Raw genomic sequence first — 17492 nt, forward strand, 5'->3', positions numbered from 1 at the left:
AAAGTTTCCGTTCGGGGTAATTAAAAAGTGATGGCTATCGATGATGATGATGGTAGCACAACATTGTGATTATAATTAATACCATCTAAAAGTACCCTTGAAAGTGATTAAAATGGGAAATTTTCAGCTGTATTGCCAACACTAGAAAAAGTTAATTTTTTAAAAAAAGGAATGAAGTACTGATATATACTAAAAAGCCAGTTATTTCCTCTTTATTTAAGCCTTTGATAGTTATCAAAACGACTCGGAACAATTCTAGAGCACATAATGTTTCTCTGTTTTACAATGTGTATTTAGTAAGCATGTATTTTTCTTATTAATACAATCAATAAAACAAGAAAAAAAAGGTTTTTAAAAATTATAAGGTTACCACTACTGCTTTTCATATTTGAAATGGAAAAGACTGTTTATCTACCATAAGCTAACTCACAAAGAAAACATGGCTTCTTGCCTAAACTAACCACCCAGAAGGTTTCTCATATTTACCTCAAACATGCAGCAGCCAAGCTTTACTGACTGTCAGATCACCTAATGATAAAGCAAAGTAAGTTATCATCAACTAGCTGAGTTCTTCAAGTTGTATCTGAATGGAACAAGATCCTCAAGTCTGTCAACATTATCTCTCAACAGAACCCGCTAACATAAATAGTGAAATCTGGCCTAAATGCAATACAGACTACCTCTTCCCTTGTCAAACAGCACTGCATTAAGTCAAGGCGTGAAGACTTCAGTAACAGTACCCTCACAAATAATACCGAAATCTCACAAATAATACCAAAATCAATTCCTTTTCCAAGTATCTCATACCCAGGGTTTCTATAATCACCTATCCATTTAGAAGGAAGAGAATGTTAAAGTAAACAGAAAAGCAATTTTGACATGTAAGCTTGGTAGAGTGGGTCTCTCTCAGAAAACGAGATAATTGTATATACTTTTATTGTGTTGGCTATGAGAGCCAACCCTAAAAAAAGTCACCTCCTCAGAAAGGCCTTCCCTGACCACCCAATATAAGTAACCACAAGTCACTCTTTCTATAATATTCACCCTATTATAATATTCTGCAATGTGGTAAGTGCTATTTGATGTATATATTTATTTATTCATTCATTCATTTGTTTGTTTCCTCCAACTAGAATGTAAGCTCCATAATAGCAGGAATCCCACCTGTCTTATCTGCCAAGCTATTCCTCACAACTAAAACAAAACCCTTAGCAAATATAATCTCCAGTTATTATCAATGAATGGTAGTTGTAATGGTCATTGGCTTGGGAGTTGTGACCATTTTTTTAAGCATAATCGATGAGAAATTATTATCTTTCTATCATTAGGAAACACACTAAGTTTTTTCTCTAATAGTGGAGATGCAGTTGTACTAAGATATTGCATCACATTTTATACTTCCTCTTCTACTTCTTATGGGAGATGACTGCTTGGGGTCAGGGACACAGTTTACTTTGGCTGAACTAATCTGCCTAGGATAACTCCAGTGACTTTAGCCTTTTTAATACAACACATGAGAGCTCAAAATATGTTCGCTGTCCTTGCTTCTTTTTTAAACTTAATTCCAATTTACGCTAATTCTGTGTCTCTTCAGGAAGTTTCTTAAGGGTCTCTACTGTTATAAAGTCCTCTGATGAAGCAGGATGGTGTAAGAGTTAACAAGTTCAAACTTTAGAGTTCAACCACTAGAGTATGAATCCTGGTTCCACCATTCACTACCTCTATGCCTCACGCAGTCCTTTGTTTTTCAGTGCTGTAGTTTCCTAAACATAAATTGGAGACAATACTGACACTAACTTAAGACTTTAGATTAAATGAGGTAAAGCATGCTTTACACTGCTAAAGAAATTTAAGTAGACCTAAGCAAATGGAAAGACATTCTATGTTCATGGACTGAAAGACTAACTATCTTGAAGTTGTCAATCCTACCCAAACTGATTTACAGATTCAATGCAATACCAATCAAAATTTCAATAGCATATTTTACAGAAAGAGACAAGGCAATTACCAAATTTATTTGGAAGGGAAATGGCACCCAAGCCAACAACATTCTAAAAAAAGAGCAATGGGGGAGGATTCTCATTACCTAACCTAGAAACATATTACAAACTACAGTGGTCAAAACACCATGGTTATTGGCTGAAGATAGACACATTTATCAGTGGAATAGAATTGGGAGTCCACCTCTACAGTCAACTGGTTTTTTACAAACCTACCAAGTCCATATTACTAGGACAAAACAGTCTCTTCAACTGGATATCCATATCCAAAAGAATGAGAGAGAACTCCATCTCATTCCCTATACAAGAAACAACTCAAAATGGATCAAAGACCTAAATATAAAAGCCAGAACCACAGAACTGCTAGAAGAAAATGCAGGGAAACATCTTAAAGACCTTGTGGTAGATAATGGTTTCTTGACCTTACACCCAAGCACAAGCAACAACAACAAAACAGATAAATGGGATCTCCTCAAAATTAAACTCTTTTGCACTTCTGTCAAAAGGGTGAGAAAGCAGCCAACTCAATTGGAGAAAACACATGGAAATCACATATCCTATAAGGGTTTAATATCCATGATATATAGAGATCCTATAACTCAACAATAAAAAGACAAACATCTTGATTAAAATGGGCCAAGACTTGAATGGACATTTGTCCAAAGAAAAAATACAACGGTGAAAAAACACATGGAAACATGTTCAACATCACTAGCGATTTAGGGAAATGCAAATCAAAGCTACAATGAGATATCATTTCACACCTATTAGAATGGCCACTATTAAAGAGACAAAGAACTACAAGTGTTGGAGAGGATGTGGAGGGACAGAAACACATACCCACTATTGGTGGAAATGTAGAATGGTACAGTCACTGTGGAGGACTGTTTGGCAATTCCTAAGGAAGCTGAATATAGATTTGCCACGTGACTTAGCAATACCACTTCTAGGTATATATCCAGAAAAACTAAGCACAGTGATACAAGTAGACATTTGCACACTGATGTTCATAGCGGTATTATTCACGATTGCCAAAAGATGGGAACAACCTAGGTGCCCATCAACCAAAGAATGGATAAACAAACTGTGGTGTATACACCTGATGGGATATTATGCAGCAGTAAGAAGAAATGAAGTCATGAAGCATATGACAACATGGATGAACCTGAAAGACAATATGTTAAGTGAAGGAAACCAGACATAAAAGGACAAATACTATATGATCGCACTTTTAACAACTAAATATATTGTGTAAACTCATGGAGTTAATAATTGGAATATAGGTCACCAGAAAAGAGAATGAGGTTAGAGAATGGAAAGCTGAGGTTTAATCTGTGCATATTGGTAAAAAGGTCGTTTGCACATCTTTGGAAATGAACAGAAATGCTGAAAGCACACCATAGTGTTTGTAGCTAGCAGTGCTAATATATGGGTATGACGGTGATTGAAAGGGAAAGTCTACGGTTATGTATATTACTAGAAAGAAAGCTAAAAAATTTAACATGGGACTGTATAGCATAGCAAAACCTCATGTGAAATATGAGTATGAGTAATATTGCATATATAAGACTTTTTATTTGCAACTGAACAAATGTTAATAGCAAGCAAAAATACAACCAAAGCAAACTATGTATAATAGTATATAGTAATATATCAATAACCTTCCATTAAGGGTTAAAAAAAAGGAAATATACTAAGTGAAGGAAACTAGACAAAATATACTACATATTATTTGACTCCATCTACACAAAATATAAATACAAATAAATTAAACAGAATAACAGGTATATATGGCAGAGGAAAGACAGATTGAAAAGTGATTAGTAAGGGGTAGGTTTTTTGTCTGTTTTTTGTTTATTAGTGTTAGTGGGATAATGAAAATGCTCTAATAATGATTGAAGTAATGAATGTACAACTATGTGATTATACCAGATTCCTTTGACTCTACACACTGGATAGATTGTATGCTTTAGGAATATGTATCAACAAAACTGGGTTTTGAAAAAAAAAAAAAGTTTTAGAACATAATATGCACCCACAAAATTCTATTTAATTTTGTTACCTCATGTATAACTATAAGAACAATATCATCAAACAGGCCCAACTACATGATTTGCAGAATCTGAGGCAAAATGAAAATGCAGAACTTCTTGTTCAAAATTTATTACGAATTTCAGATGACAGTAGCAGAGTATTAAACCAAGCAAAGGGCCCTTCTAAATGTGGGGCCTAGCACAACTGCACAAATTGTATTCCCATGAAGCCAACCCTGCCACTAGGTAAATTCTCCTGACAACAGTGGTCCCTTGCTAGAAATCAATCTAACAGGATTGCCTTGTTCTCATTGAATAGTCCAACCAACTCCAAACCAAGAGGCAGGACACCTGTAAAAAAAGCTCAGTCTGTGGAGACGACAATTCTTGATCTGAAATCCTGGTCTCTTTACTTACTTAGCTGTGACCTGGAACCTGTTAACTACTTCAAGTCTCAATTTCCTCCTCTGCAAAACGGGAAACTACCATTTGCTTTGCTGGATATTTGTGAAGATTAAATAAAACGCATACATGAAATGCCAGGTATATAATACATACTCAACAAATGCTAACTGCATTTAATTTCAAAAATCACTGTATTTCTCCAGCCTCTTAAATGACTAGACTTGTACTGTCCAACACTAGAGCCACTAGTCACCTGGAGCACTTAAAATGTAGCTAATACAAATTAAGATGTGATGTAAGTGTAAAAAACACATACCAGATGCTAAAGTCTTAATGTTAAAAAAAAAAGTAAAATATGGCATTAGTATATATCTTACATGTTGAAATAATAGTATTATGGATATAATAGGTTAAATAAAGCATATTGTTAAAATTAATTTCAATTTCTTTTTATTTTTTTATAAAGGTACTAGAAAATTTTAAATTGCATATGTGATCTGCACTATATTTTTATTCGATAGTGCTAATTTAGATAATGAGACACACCAAAGATCTGAAATGAAGAGAAAAAGCCTCGCTCTCTACACTGGAAAAGCAGCCTGGATACATAGATCATATTATATGTTCATCCTACAAAAGTTTGGCAAGAAACTAAGATATAAGCGGAAGGTAAACTTTGACACTTTTTGTTGGGTAAAATTAAAATGCAATCACAATGTCTGGATAGAAATTTACTTTCTTTGCTTTAAAGTACTTACAAAATGGTCAATGAATAATTACTCATTTCTTCTCCCAAACGACCCTTTTATTTTTTTTTTTTTTTTTTTTAATTTTTTTATTTTTTATTGACTTTGTAATAATATTACATTAAAAATATATATGTGAGGTCCCATTCAACCCCACCCCCCCACCCCCCCTCTCCCCCCCCCCCAACAACACTCGTTCCCATCATCATGACACATCCATTGGATTTGGTAAGTACATCTTTGGGCACCTCTGCACCTCATATACATTGGTTCACATCATGGCCCATACTCTCCTCTATTCCATCATGTAGGCCCTGTGAGGATTTACAATGTCCGGTGATTACCTCTGAAGCACCATCCAGGGCAGCTCCATGTCCCGAAGACGCCTCCACCTCTCATCTCTTCCTGCCTTTCCCCATACCCTTTGTCCATTATGTCCACTTTTCCCAATCCAATGCCACCTCTTCTATGTGGACACTGGATTGGTTGTGTCCATTGCACCTTTATGTCAAGAGGAGGCTCAGATTCCACCTGGATGCTGGATGCAATCCTCCCATTTTCAGTTGTAATCACTCTAGGCTCCATGGTGTGGTGGTTGTCCTTCTTCACCTCCATCTTAGCTTAGTGTGGTAAGTCCAATAAATCAGATTGTAGGTGCTGGAGTCTGTTGAGGCTCAGGATCTGGCTATCACATTGTCAGTCCAGAGATTCATATCCCCTAAATATATCTTAAACCCCAACATTAACTGCACCTCCAGCACATTAGTATGAAAGTCTTATGAAGGGAGATCCCATCTGAGTCCAGATTCATCACACATAAACACCATTTCCAAAGAGGGGCCATCTGCCCTGGTAGTTAACCCCATCGGCCATGACCATAACTCCCATGGGTCTCTTTAGCCCTCAAAGGAACCAATATCTGGGGGTTGTATCTGCTTTATCTGTCTCTCTAACTCTGCTCAGTTGTGCATGAGGGCAAACCTTCTGCCAGCCTCCAGACTCTTTTTTAGAAACTCGTAGCCATATAAACTCATTTCTCCTTTCCATTTCCCCCTTACTTTAGGTCAAACAGCATTTTAAAGTCATGGTATTTTATGTAGACATGGATATTCTGCTGATCCGCATTGAACCTTCCGTATAAGGTCATTTTCCAGTTGCATCATCAGTTGGTAGTTGATAGTGGTCCCTCGTTGCCAGGGAGGCTCATCCCCGGGTGTCATGTCCCACGCTGGGGGGAAGGCCTTGCATTTACATGCTGAGTTTGGCTTCGAGACTGGCCACATTTGAGTAACATGAAGGCTGACAGAAGGAAATTCCCAGGCACAAAGTTGCTCTAGGCCTTGTTATTATTTTGGGTTTATCAGCTCACAAGCATAGTCATTAGTATCAGGGGCTCACTGCCAAACGACCCTTTTAAATTACTTAATTCAACTCATTTAATACTTACAATTCAACCTCCTTAATTAAAGGCAAGTTCTGGGGGAAAACATGAATAAAGAGATTTCAAGAACACAATAAATACCATGGAGTGACCAACCACTTCAATCTTAACCACTAAGTGAAGAGCACAGAGGTAATAAGTAGGGAATAAGTAGGGAAGAAGACTGGTGTGTGGCTTCAAACATACCTTTATAATGCTTCTTTAAACTCTCAATGCACAGTTTGGTTAACTATACATCTGTCTTAACCTAGGACAAAGATAACACTAGGGTGGGGCATCCCATCTCTAGGGAAAAGACTGTAGAGATTTACTTGTCTTTATTTCAATTAATTCTTAAGCCTGCATCACAAATTTTTATTAAGTTCCGATATAAGTGGTCCCCAAGTTTTAATTCTCTTAATGGTATTTTTTAAATACTCTTTTGGACAAAAATCTCAATCATAACCTTGGCTAAAGATCCAGAAGAAAACTGAGGGTTAGGCAAAGAAGAAGAATAAATAAAAGAAGAAGGTAAGTTTTTAGAAATGTACAAAGCAATTTCTTTTCTAATACCTCACTCTTAACTCATTAAATCATTCTAATTCATTGCAATGCTGGAAATGCCAGCCTGAACTCCTTTCAATACCTTCCCTTAAGGGGAGAGAATGAAAACCTACTCACTCACACAAAAGTAAATCAGCTATCTCACCTTTACAAAGTCTCAAAATATGCTTACCTATAGCTAGATTTCTCACTTGTACAGAAAGATCCAGAACATGTTTAACCAGAGTCATGGTACAGATAGAAGGTAACACTACAAATTTCTGGAGTTTCAACATTTTATTTCCTATTTTAGGAGCTTTCATTTCTTATCCTCCCCCCAAAATTGAATGCAGAAAATAGTGACCATTTCACATTTACTTTATTTTAGTTTAACATATGCTGACAAATGTTGTGGGCAATGTGGAAAGCACACATACACACAGAGGCCAAAATGTTTACCCATGAGAAGTTTCTGATCTTCCTGAGGGAAGGAAAATAGACTTAAAACAACTACAAGGCAATTAAAGCACAAGACTGGAAAGGAGTACTCTCATACTGCCACTGACAAGATCACATTTTATTTTTAGGAAACACACAAAAAAACCTTTCTTGGATGACAGTTTGTTTGTTTGTTTTTTACTGTTCTGCAATTTGTTTTTTGTATTTTTTCACTGTCTTTAAAAAAAAAATAGATCACACAAAACATTACGTTGGATGATGATTTGAGAGTAAGTCCATAAAGCCTTTAAAAGTCACTACGTTTGTTTGACTTAGCAGTGTCATATCAGGGAATTTATCCTACAGAGATAATCAAGAATGAAGGATATAAAAAATGTTTATTGCACAGTTCATTGTTTATAATAATAAAGACTTAGAAACAACCTCTACTTCCAGAAATAGGGATTATTACCATGAACTGCCATTTAAAAAGTCACATTACGGCGGCGGACTTGGCCCAGTGGTTAGGGCATCCATCTACCACATGGGAGGTCTGCGGTTCAAACCCCAGGCATCCTTGACCCGTGTGGAGCTGGCCCATGTGCAATGCTGATGCACGCAAGGAGTGCCCAGCCACACAGGGGTGTCCCCGCATAGGGGAGCCCCACGAGCAAGGAGTGCGCCCCGTAAGGAGAGCCGCCCAGCGCAAAAGAAAGTGCAGCCTGCCCGGGGATGGCGCCAGACACAGGGAGAGCTGACACAACAAGATAACGCAACAAAAAGAAAGACAGATTCCTGTGCCGCTGACAACAGAAGCGGACAAAGAAGACGACACAGCAAATAGACACAGAGAACAGACAACTGGGGTGGGGGCGGGAAGGGGAGAGAAATAAATAAATAAATCTTTTTAAAAAATAAAAAATAAAAATAAAAAGTCACATTATATTAAGTTACATACAAAAAATAATGTATGCTATGATGTCATGAATATTTTAAGATGCTCACATATATGCAAAGGAAACAAAAGACTGAAAAATATATAGTAATATTAAGACTGGTTATCTCTAGATGGTAGTGTTATGCAATTTTTAATTTTCTTTTTACATTTCTCTATTTCCTGAATTTTATATAATGAATATGGATTACCGGTTTAAAATAAAAATAAATACACAGTCACATACTGAACATGGTCCAAACTACAAAAAGTGGGTAGCAGATGTGGCCCAAGCAAAGGGCTCCCATCTACCATATGGGAGGTCCAGGGTTCGATTACCGGGGCCTCTTGGCAAAAGCAAGCTAGCCAGCACAGAGAGCTGGAGCAGCAAGATGATGTAACAAAAAGAGACATAGAGGAGAGACAATAAGATGCATCAGACCAGGCGCAAGAAACTGAGCACCTCTCCCACACTCCAGAAAGTCCCAGGATTGGTGCCGGTGCCGCCTAAAGAGAAGACAAGTGAACACAGAAGAACACACAATGAATGGACACAGAAAGCAGACAGCAGGCACAAAAACAAGGAGGGGGTTGGGGGAAAATAAATAAATCTTAAAAAAAAAAAAAACCATAAAAAGTAATGATGATGGCAGCGGACTTGGCCCAGTGGTTAGGGCGTCAGTCTACCATATGGAAGGTTCACGGTTCAAACCCCGGGCCTCCTTGACCCGTGTGGAGCTGGCCCATGCACAGTGCTGATGCGTGCAAGGAGTGCCGTGCCATGCAAGGATGTCCACCGGGTAGGGGAGCCCCACGTGCAAGGAGTACGCCCCGTAAGGAGAGCCGCCCAGGGCAAAAGAAAGTGCAGCCTGCCCAGGAATGGCACCGCACACACGGAGAGTTGACACAACAAAATGACGCAACAAAAAAAAGATTCCCATGCTGCTGACAACAACAGAAGCAGACAAAGAAGACGCAGCAAATAGACACAGAGAACAGACAACCGGGGTGGGGTGGGGGGATAAATAAATAAATAATTCTTTTTTAAAAAAAGTAATGATGATGACAACTATAGCAATAGCTAGTATTTACTCAGGAGTTAAAAACTGCTAGGCACCATTCTAAGTGATTTACATTAATTCACTTAACCCTTAAAACAAATATAAAAGATATTATTATTATTCCCACTTTACAAAAACTGAGGCACAGAGAAAGAGTAACTTGCTCAATATGGCACAGCTAGCCCCAGTGATAAAGCCCTGGTAATCAGATTCAGGGCCAATGCACTAAATCCAACACATGGTACAACTACATGTAGGTGAGTAATAAACTTGACAAGAAAATTTTGCTAAAGATCAAAATTGTGACTGTGAGTTATGAGTATGCCTAATTAACCAGTGAGCATCCACATCACAAGACTGTTTTTTGTGAGTCATCGGAATGTACAAAATTCTTTGAAAGTAATACAAACTTGATTTTTTGCATAAGAAATTACTCTGAAAATAAATCAACTGCTACTGATGATGAAAAAAGTGAAGAGGTCTAAGACTAATGATTCTTAACTCTAAACTATAAACAAATTTGTTAAAAATAAATAAGCAAAACATCAAAGTTGAAAAAGATTTAAATCTATGACATGAATGAATCCACCATTCTAAGTAAAAAAAAGCAAACTTTAAAGGTAAAGTACAACCAAAATATTATTACAGTATAAAAGTCAAAACACTTCATCCTAAATAATGTCATAGTCAAGGGAACTGTTTTCTTTCACAGTTTTAAGCACAAATAAATAACTATAGCATCATTTCCCCTACATAAATTTACCTGCTCTGGTTTATCGTAATGAGTTGGGAACATAATGTGTAACTGTTAATAATTTACCTAATAATATAGATTAGAATAATGTGAAAAATAATGTGCTCAGTGTTTCAATTCCAAAACCTGAAATCACTTGCCTCTCAAGAATCAGTAAGCAATGCAATGTAAAATATAGTGAAAGAAGTACCTAACTTGAAGGCCAAACACCTAGATCCTCATCCTAGCTCAGGTACTACCATGCTTTACATGCCTTAATAATTTAGGCTGCACAACCCCATAGCTTTTTTTTTTTTAATTCACACATGGAGACTTCCACATCTTGACCCATCCCACCCACATAACCTGCTAAAACTACAACCTCCAGAGATGGGGCATAAGCATCAATATTACTGAAGTGCCAAGATAACACCTCAACCAACAGTAGTTCATATGGGCACTAATGTTGAGAAATAACATGTTAGGCTGTGTTTCCTTTTCTGTGTGTAACACAAGGTCTGTGATAACTCATTAAGATAGTTTAAGGAGCAAATAAGATTACATGTGAAAATCCTTCAGAAAGTGATATGTAATTGTAAAGAAAAAGCTATGGTAGTTGATAACTGAAATCAGAGAGACCAAATGGAAACTCTGGACAACTATAAAAGACAGGACTATTCTAGCATGAACAAGCTTTTCTCAATCATCTGATAACATTGTCTATATTACGTGTGACAAATTCAGTCCATGCTATTCTAGGCAAACTAGGGTTTCTAAATATAATATTCTTAAGAATAGTCATATAGAATCACAGTGCCTGGCTACTTTTATCAGTAAATTTAACTTTTCAAGGAAAATACCAACTTTAATTAACTAGACAAATAGTTCTAAATAGGTACACATCTCATAGACCTTATATCAATCTTTAGGAACATGGGGAAAAAAAACTTAAATCCTTATCAAAATTTCATATAATTTAGAGAAATAAAAGATTCAAAGACGATGTGTGTTGAGCAGCAATGAAAAAGTTGTAATAATAAAAATACAAAGGTCACCTAATTTGTATGTGCTCTTTTCCTCTTTGAAAATTTTTCCACCTTGAAATTTAACAAAGCTTAACAAAGAATACAAAACTGCACAATAGTTCTTTAAAATTAATTTATAAAACTCTTTTCATAATCAGAACTCATTAGGGGATAATATCTAATTTTCTACAGCTAATTAAGGTGTGCATGGAAAATAACTGATACAGTAATAGTGAAGTTCAATACCATATTTCCTTTAAAAATTTTTAGGATAATTTAAAATGGCAGTAAATAAAATATATCAAAAACAGACAGTCTGACAACTAACTCCTGGGAAAAAAAACCTTGATATTGATTATAACTATGGGGGGAAAAGCTAACCTAGAATGTAAGTGATCTAGCTTTAAGTTCCACGTTTGTAATTTCAAAATCTTTCTTTTCAGATTCTCATCTTTCAAAATTTTGTGAAAATGAAATGTGTAAAGCCTAGCATGTGTCCTGAAAACATGTTAGGTCCTTTCCCCCTCATTCCCTAAGTATTTTTTTCTTAAAACATTGAGAAATTGCTACACTATGGTCATATCCAAGAAAAGTGTCTCAGGGAATAGGTATATCACTTCATACAAAAGATTAAAACAAAGTCTGGAAATCCAAGTGGATTCAAACCATGTAGAGTTCCTTTTTCAGGGTGTATCCTCCTTGGAAAACAAACAATCGCTGAAGGTTTTCAATATGCTATTTTTTATTATCCCTTAGATATTAGTTTTGTGTGTGACTTACAGCTGAATTTGAAAGAATGCTAGCAAAATTTGCTTCTTTTAAATTTACTGGAAGAGATATTCTTTAAAAATAGCACCAAAGTCCTATTTTTTTTCTTAAAAAGGAGACTTATTTGTGAACAACAAACTACAAACTCCTACATTCAGTAACAAATATTTATGGAGGGTTTACTATGTACCAGGCACAATCCTAGATGACTGGTATGGTAGTGAGCAAATACTTCTAGAGTGTCATTAAATATACTCTTAATTATATAAAGCAGTTGCTATATGAAAGTTCAAAAGCAATTTTCGGAAAACTAAGGATGAGGGTTTTTTTTTTTTAAACACTCTTTTTTCCTTCTTTGGAACAATGCCTTCTTAAAAAGTCTGACACTGAAGTTGTCAGATTATAATCTTAATGAGCAAACTACTTTCAGATCCAATTGAGTTTCTGATTTACTGTTATGATAAACAAAACTCAAGAGAATGAAAGTCCACAAATATCAAGAAAAGGTAAAAATAGCTAAAAAATAAAGCCTATTATCACACACAATAAGGAAGTTCTATGATAAAATGACAATGTCAATAAAACTGAGGAAAGCCTTTGAAACAATGTCTTTTTTCCCCTTCTAAAGAACTCTAAGGTCTCTAGAATCTTCCCTAAGTATTTTCACTTACCTGTAATAATTTCCTGACATCAAAAACCAAAAGCAATGAAATACCTTGGTGTTTAAAGTCATTAACGGGAAGTGGACTTGGCCCAATGGATAAGGCGTCTGCCTACCACATGGGAGGTCCCAGGTTCAAACCCCCTGCCTCCCTGACCCATGTGCAGCTAGCCCACACGCAGTGCTGATGCACACAAGGAGTGCCCTGAGACACAGGGGTGCCCCCGCATACCCGAGCCCCAAGCACAAGGAGTGTGCCCTGTAAGGAGAGCCGCCCAGCGCAAAAGAAAGTCAGCCTGCCCAGGAATGTCGTTGCACACATGGAGAGCTTACACAAGAAGATGAAGCAACAAAAAGAAACACAGATTCCTTGTGCCGCTGATAAGGACACAGAACACACAGCAAATGGACACAGAGAGCAGACAACTGGGGGAGGGGGAAGAGAAATAAAAAATAAATCTTTTTTTAAAAAAGATGTCATTTGTTTAAAAAATAAAGTCATTAACAAAAACAGTAATCTACCATTCCTATATGTCTTAAGTTTAGATAAGCTTATAAAACCTTCCCTCATAGATTTGATGAATTTCAGATTTTTTTCCCCAAGAAACCTACAGTAGGAGATTGTAAAACAGGTTCTGTCAGAGATCCTTTCATATATGGTTATCTAGGAGGTTGATATTACTTGTCTCTGTTCTCAGATAAGGAGACCGCGGCTCACAGTAGTGAGCAGCATGATTAAAAACAGAACTGACTGCAACCACATAAGCCCGCAATTCCCAAGTAAAAGACTAGCTAGACTTCTAATCCAAAATCCTAACCCCAAAAGAAAAATCGTAGAGGGTAATATAAGATGAAAGACAGAAACACCCAGAGAGCTGCAACTGAAACACTGCCAAGATCTCATTTAGTATAATGACACAACTTGATGCAACATGGAAAAGACATCCCACCAAGTATGCTCCCAAAACATCAATTTCATAACCCCAGGCATAGTAGGTTAATAATTAATTCTTACCTAAAAATTAAATGTTAGAGATCCAGTAAAAATTACCGATCCAATAAAACTACCGAATCTCCAGAGAAAGCAGTGATCTGGAGGGTTTTTCGGCCCATTCTATTTCTATCCCGTGTTGTCAGATCACCTGCTAAGGATTCTGAAGAACTGACCCAGACCTAGATGTGAGTCCTAAGAGAATTCCTGAAAACAGTTAATGCTGTGGCAGGTACTAAGAAATCAATCCACACTCCTGACAAAAGGAACGGCTGTTGAAAACTCATTTTACCTACATCACGAACCACTTTTCCTGAAGATCAGAGTTTGGGTTTTCAACACACTGGCACCTCCTTGCCCAGGGAAACCCCACTCACACCCTCTGGGCAACCCACAGCTGGGCCTCCCGCACCCGCCGCCTCCTCCTGGCCGTTATTCAGGCCCGCGACGTTCCACTCCGCATCCCACCAACTCCCAAAGAAATCAGAGCGGGACCCAGGTCAGGCAAAGAGGGAGGCGGAGAGTTCTGCCCGGAACGGAGAGCCCTTTCCATGCCCAGCCTGCCGCTGGTTCCGCCCCCGACTGTGCCGGAAGCACCACAGCACGACCGGGCGTGAGGATCACAGTCTCCTCCGCCCACCGAGCCCACTGCAGCGGCCGCTCCCACCGGCTCTTCCACCCGCCCACATTCGGCACTCACCTCCAGGCGCAGGGAGGCTCCGCAGCCTCGCAGGAACTCTCGGATGTTGCTGAGGCACTCGCTCTCGCTCCGGGGCTCCGGGTAGACCTGCAACACAGAGCAGAAGCGCTGAGCGCAGCAGCGGCACAGAGGCCGCGGACACGCCCCGAGCGCAGGCCCCGGGCGAGCGAGCCAGGCCCTGGCGCCGCGCGGCAGCTTCCCGCGGCCTGACTCGACCCTGGCCACCCCTGGCACGGGTTAGCCCGAGCGTCGCTTATCTCACCCTTTTTCCTTCCTCTCAGGCTGTACCAATTTCCTTTCCCCCACTACTTCCCTCACCAGGAAGTGGACCTGGCGCCGGAAGTGACGGGTACAGGCAGCGTCCCCGCCCCGATTTCGCGCGCTGCCCTGTCGTCCAGGCACCTGGTCCTCGGCCTCCTCTCCTGTTCACCGGGACGCATCCCAGTCCCGTCAGCCGAGAGGGGCGAAGGAGAGCTAGGTCTCCGCGGCCTTTTCCCCGCCCCAGCTTGGGAGAATGAGACTATTGTTCAAACTCCGAGGTTTAAGATAATTAGCATCAATTGTGTATGTTGTATTTAAAGTGTCCCTGTGCTTCATTTTTGATTAACCAAAACACATCAGCGAATAAGTCAGCTGGGGGGGAATTTTGGCTTATTGAGCCTCTCATGGAGACGAAAAGCAGAGAAGGCGTGCCGTAGCCTGCCTAGTGGGTTTATCGCCTTTCCTCCAAGGTCTGGAATCGGGAGGGCCACAAGCTACCCGTGTAGTGTGTTTAGTGATAGCCTCCCGTGGCCAGAAACTAAGAAAACCAGATCCGGTACCAAATTACATAGAACAATAGAGAGAGAATTCTGAGACGTCAGAAAAGCTATTTTTTTTTAAATGTAAGGTTTATTTTAACAGGTTAAGAAGAAAAATTATATTCTAAATTGCATATGAAGCCAGTAAGTGTTGGCAGTTACATACACTAAAGCATCTTCCAGAATTCTGGCATTGAGGACATTCAAGGCGTTTTTGCCCTTCTGTCCTCTAGGGGGAAATCATGGCATTCCATCTGGCGGCTTTTAGTAACACTGCGGTTTTATTTCATGGTGCAGGAGTCTTTTAAAATTACAGATCAAAACCAAGCTGTCGAGAGATGTGAAGAGGAACGAGATAGGGGTTTCTCCCCCCCCTCCCCCCTACAATTTAAAGATTCTTAGGAGAAAGTGCTGACATGTATCCCTCCAAATTGAACAGATTGTTTTTTCAATGGAACTTAGGATGGAAAAGCAAAGCAAAAGTTGCCTCCTAATCCAGTTGGTCTTCACAATTTTATGCTTCTCCTCCATAAAGGAATTTTTGAAAAATTATGTACCACTCACACATGTAGTTAACATCTTCATAATTTTAAACTTTTGCAAAGATTTGTAATTTCTGACATTCTGATAAGGTTTGTAAAATAATTTGGGATCTAAATACCAAAGGGTGAAAAACCCATCCTCCACCTAAAAAAATTTATAAGATGTTCATTAAATCAGAAATCTTACATTAATTATTTTCTCCTTTAACTCATTTCCATTGCACTTTCCCCCACAAACTAGAATTGTATTCTAATGTAACATGATTATGCTTACTGATCACAATCTTTTTGCAATAAACCTACACATGTGCATTTAAGATAATTAAACCTTCGGGTTCTAAGTGTTACAATTTTTCTTTTGATGGGAAACGGACTTGGCCCAGTGGTTAGCGAGTCCGTCTACCACATGGGAGGTCCGCAGTTCAAACCCCGGGCCTCCTTGACCCGTGTGGAGCTGGCCCATGCGCAGTGCTGATGCGCGCAAGGAGTGCTGTGCTACACAGGGGTGTCCCCCGCGTAGGGGAGCCCCACGCGCAAGGAGTGCACCCGTAAGGAGAGCCGCCCAGCGTGAAAGAAAGTGCAGCCTGCCCAGGAATGGCGCCGCCCACACTTCCCGTGCTGCTAACTACAACAGAAGCAGACAAAGAAACAAGACACAGCAAATAGACACAGAGAACAGACAACCGGGGGAGGGGGGGGGGGAATTAAATAAATAAATCTTAAAAAAAAAAAATTTTCTTATGAGTTAATAAAACTATGAGTACACAAATGATAGAAACATTACAGTTTTTGAAAAATAATTATTAAAACTGAATTTTATTTGGAAATGTATATTTTAATAAGATGTATGGGATATTTTTAATTAGATCATATACCCATGGATGACTATCACATTACTAGAATGAGATGTGGTCCAGCATCAATTCTATTCCTATCTTGGGGTGCTTCTTTTTTTTTAAGTGCAAACGTGAAAAATCTTTTTCAGAGAAATAAGTACATGGAAATGGAGGGAATTTTGTTATACTATAACTTCATTCTTTGAAGTCTTCTGAGTAACATCAGATATGATGTATCATAAATTTTTAAAATTTTAATTAGCTGACAATTTGATTCAGCTCCCCTTCAACTTCTGTGAAAAAGCTAAGAAGTAGAAACCCCAGAGTTGCAAAATTCCAGTCATTAGTGCCATTCACTTTCTCAATACCATGGATATTTCTAATTGTCCCTTTGTTTTCCTGCTGTGGAAGCTTTTCATCATAGGGCAATGCACCTCAGAAAGACAAGAAATGGGAGAAAGGTCTGCCTATATATGTAAAATGAAAGAAGAGCCATTATAAAAGGAATGTGGGACAACCCTACCAAGCTTAATGCCTTCCTTGACCACAGACACCTCTGTCAAGTTTAGGTAAGTATATAAGCAAGTTGAGGATCTGAAAATCAATTTCCTTAAAACTATCCTGTGCCCACATATCCCTTGAAAAGTTTTCCTGTACATGTACAGGAGTTCATGTAGCTAGTTCAAAGACAACTATCCCTAAAATAACAAAGTTATTTGGAAAACTTTGAAATGTTACAGCAAATAGAGTCTGGCTCTGTAACAAACCTGCTATGTCATCTTGGACTAGTCACTTGAACCCTCTGGGTCTATGCCCTTATCTCAAATTTAAGGCTAAGAGTGTTTCTTACTGAACT

The 17492-nt window shown here is 38.5% G+C and overlaps 1 protein-coding gene across 5 annotated transcripts in view; it reads right to left on the reverse strand.

Annotated features, from left to right (window-relative positions):
- ARHGEF7 (Rho guanine nucleotide exchange factor 7) overlaps positions 1-17492 on the reverse strand; it is a 242324-nt gene that overhangs the window by 175353 nt on the left and 49479 nt on the right. For 3 of the 5 annotated variants that reach the window (XM_004447006.5, XM_004447005.5, XM_012522756.4), the window contains exon 3: positions 14459-14545. In XM_004447006.5, the coding sequence (XP_004447063.1) occupies positions 14459-14545 (87 nt within the window). Of the gene's footprint in view, positions 1-14054; positions 14348-14458; positions 14546-14720; positions 14806-17492 lie in introns of those variants that run through there. The other 2 variants (XM_058276418.2, XM_058276419.2) reach the window with 2 other exon arrangements.

Source organism: Dasypus novemcinctus, chromosome 15, assembly GCF_030445035.2.
Source record: "Dasypus novemcinctus isolate mDasNov1 chromosome 15, mDasNov1.1.hap2, whole genome shotgun sequence".
NCBI lineage: Eukaryota > Metazoa > Chordata > Mammalia > Cingulata > Dasypodidae > Dasypus > Dasypus novemcinctus.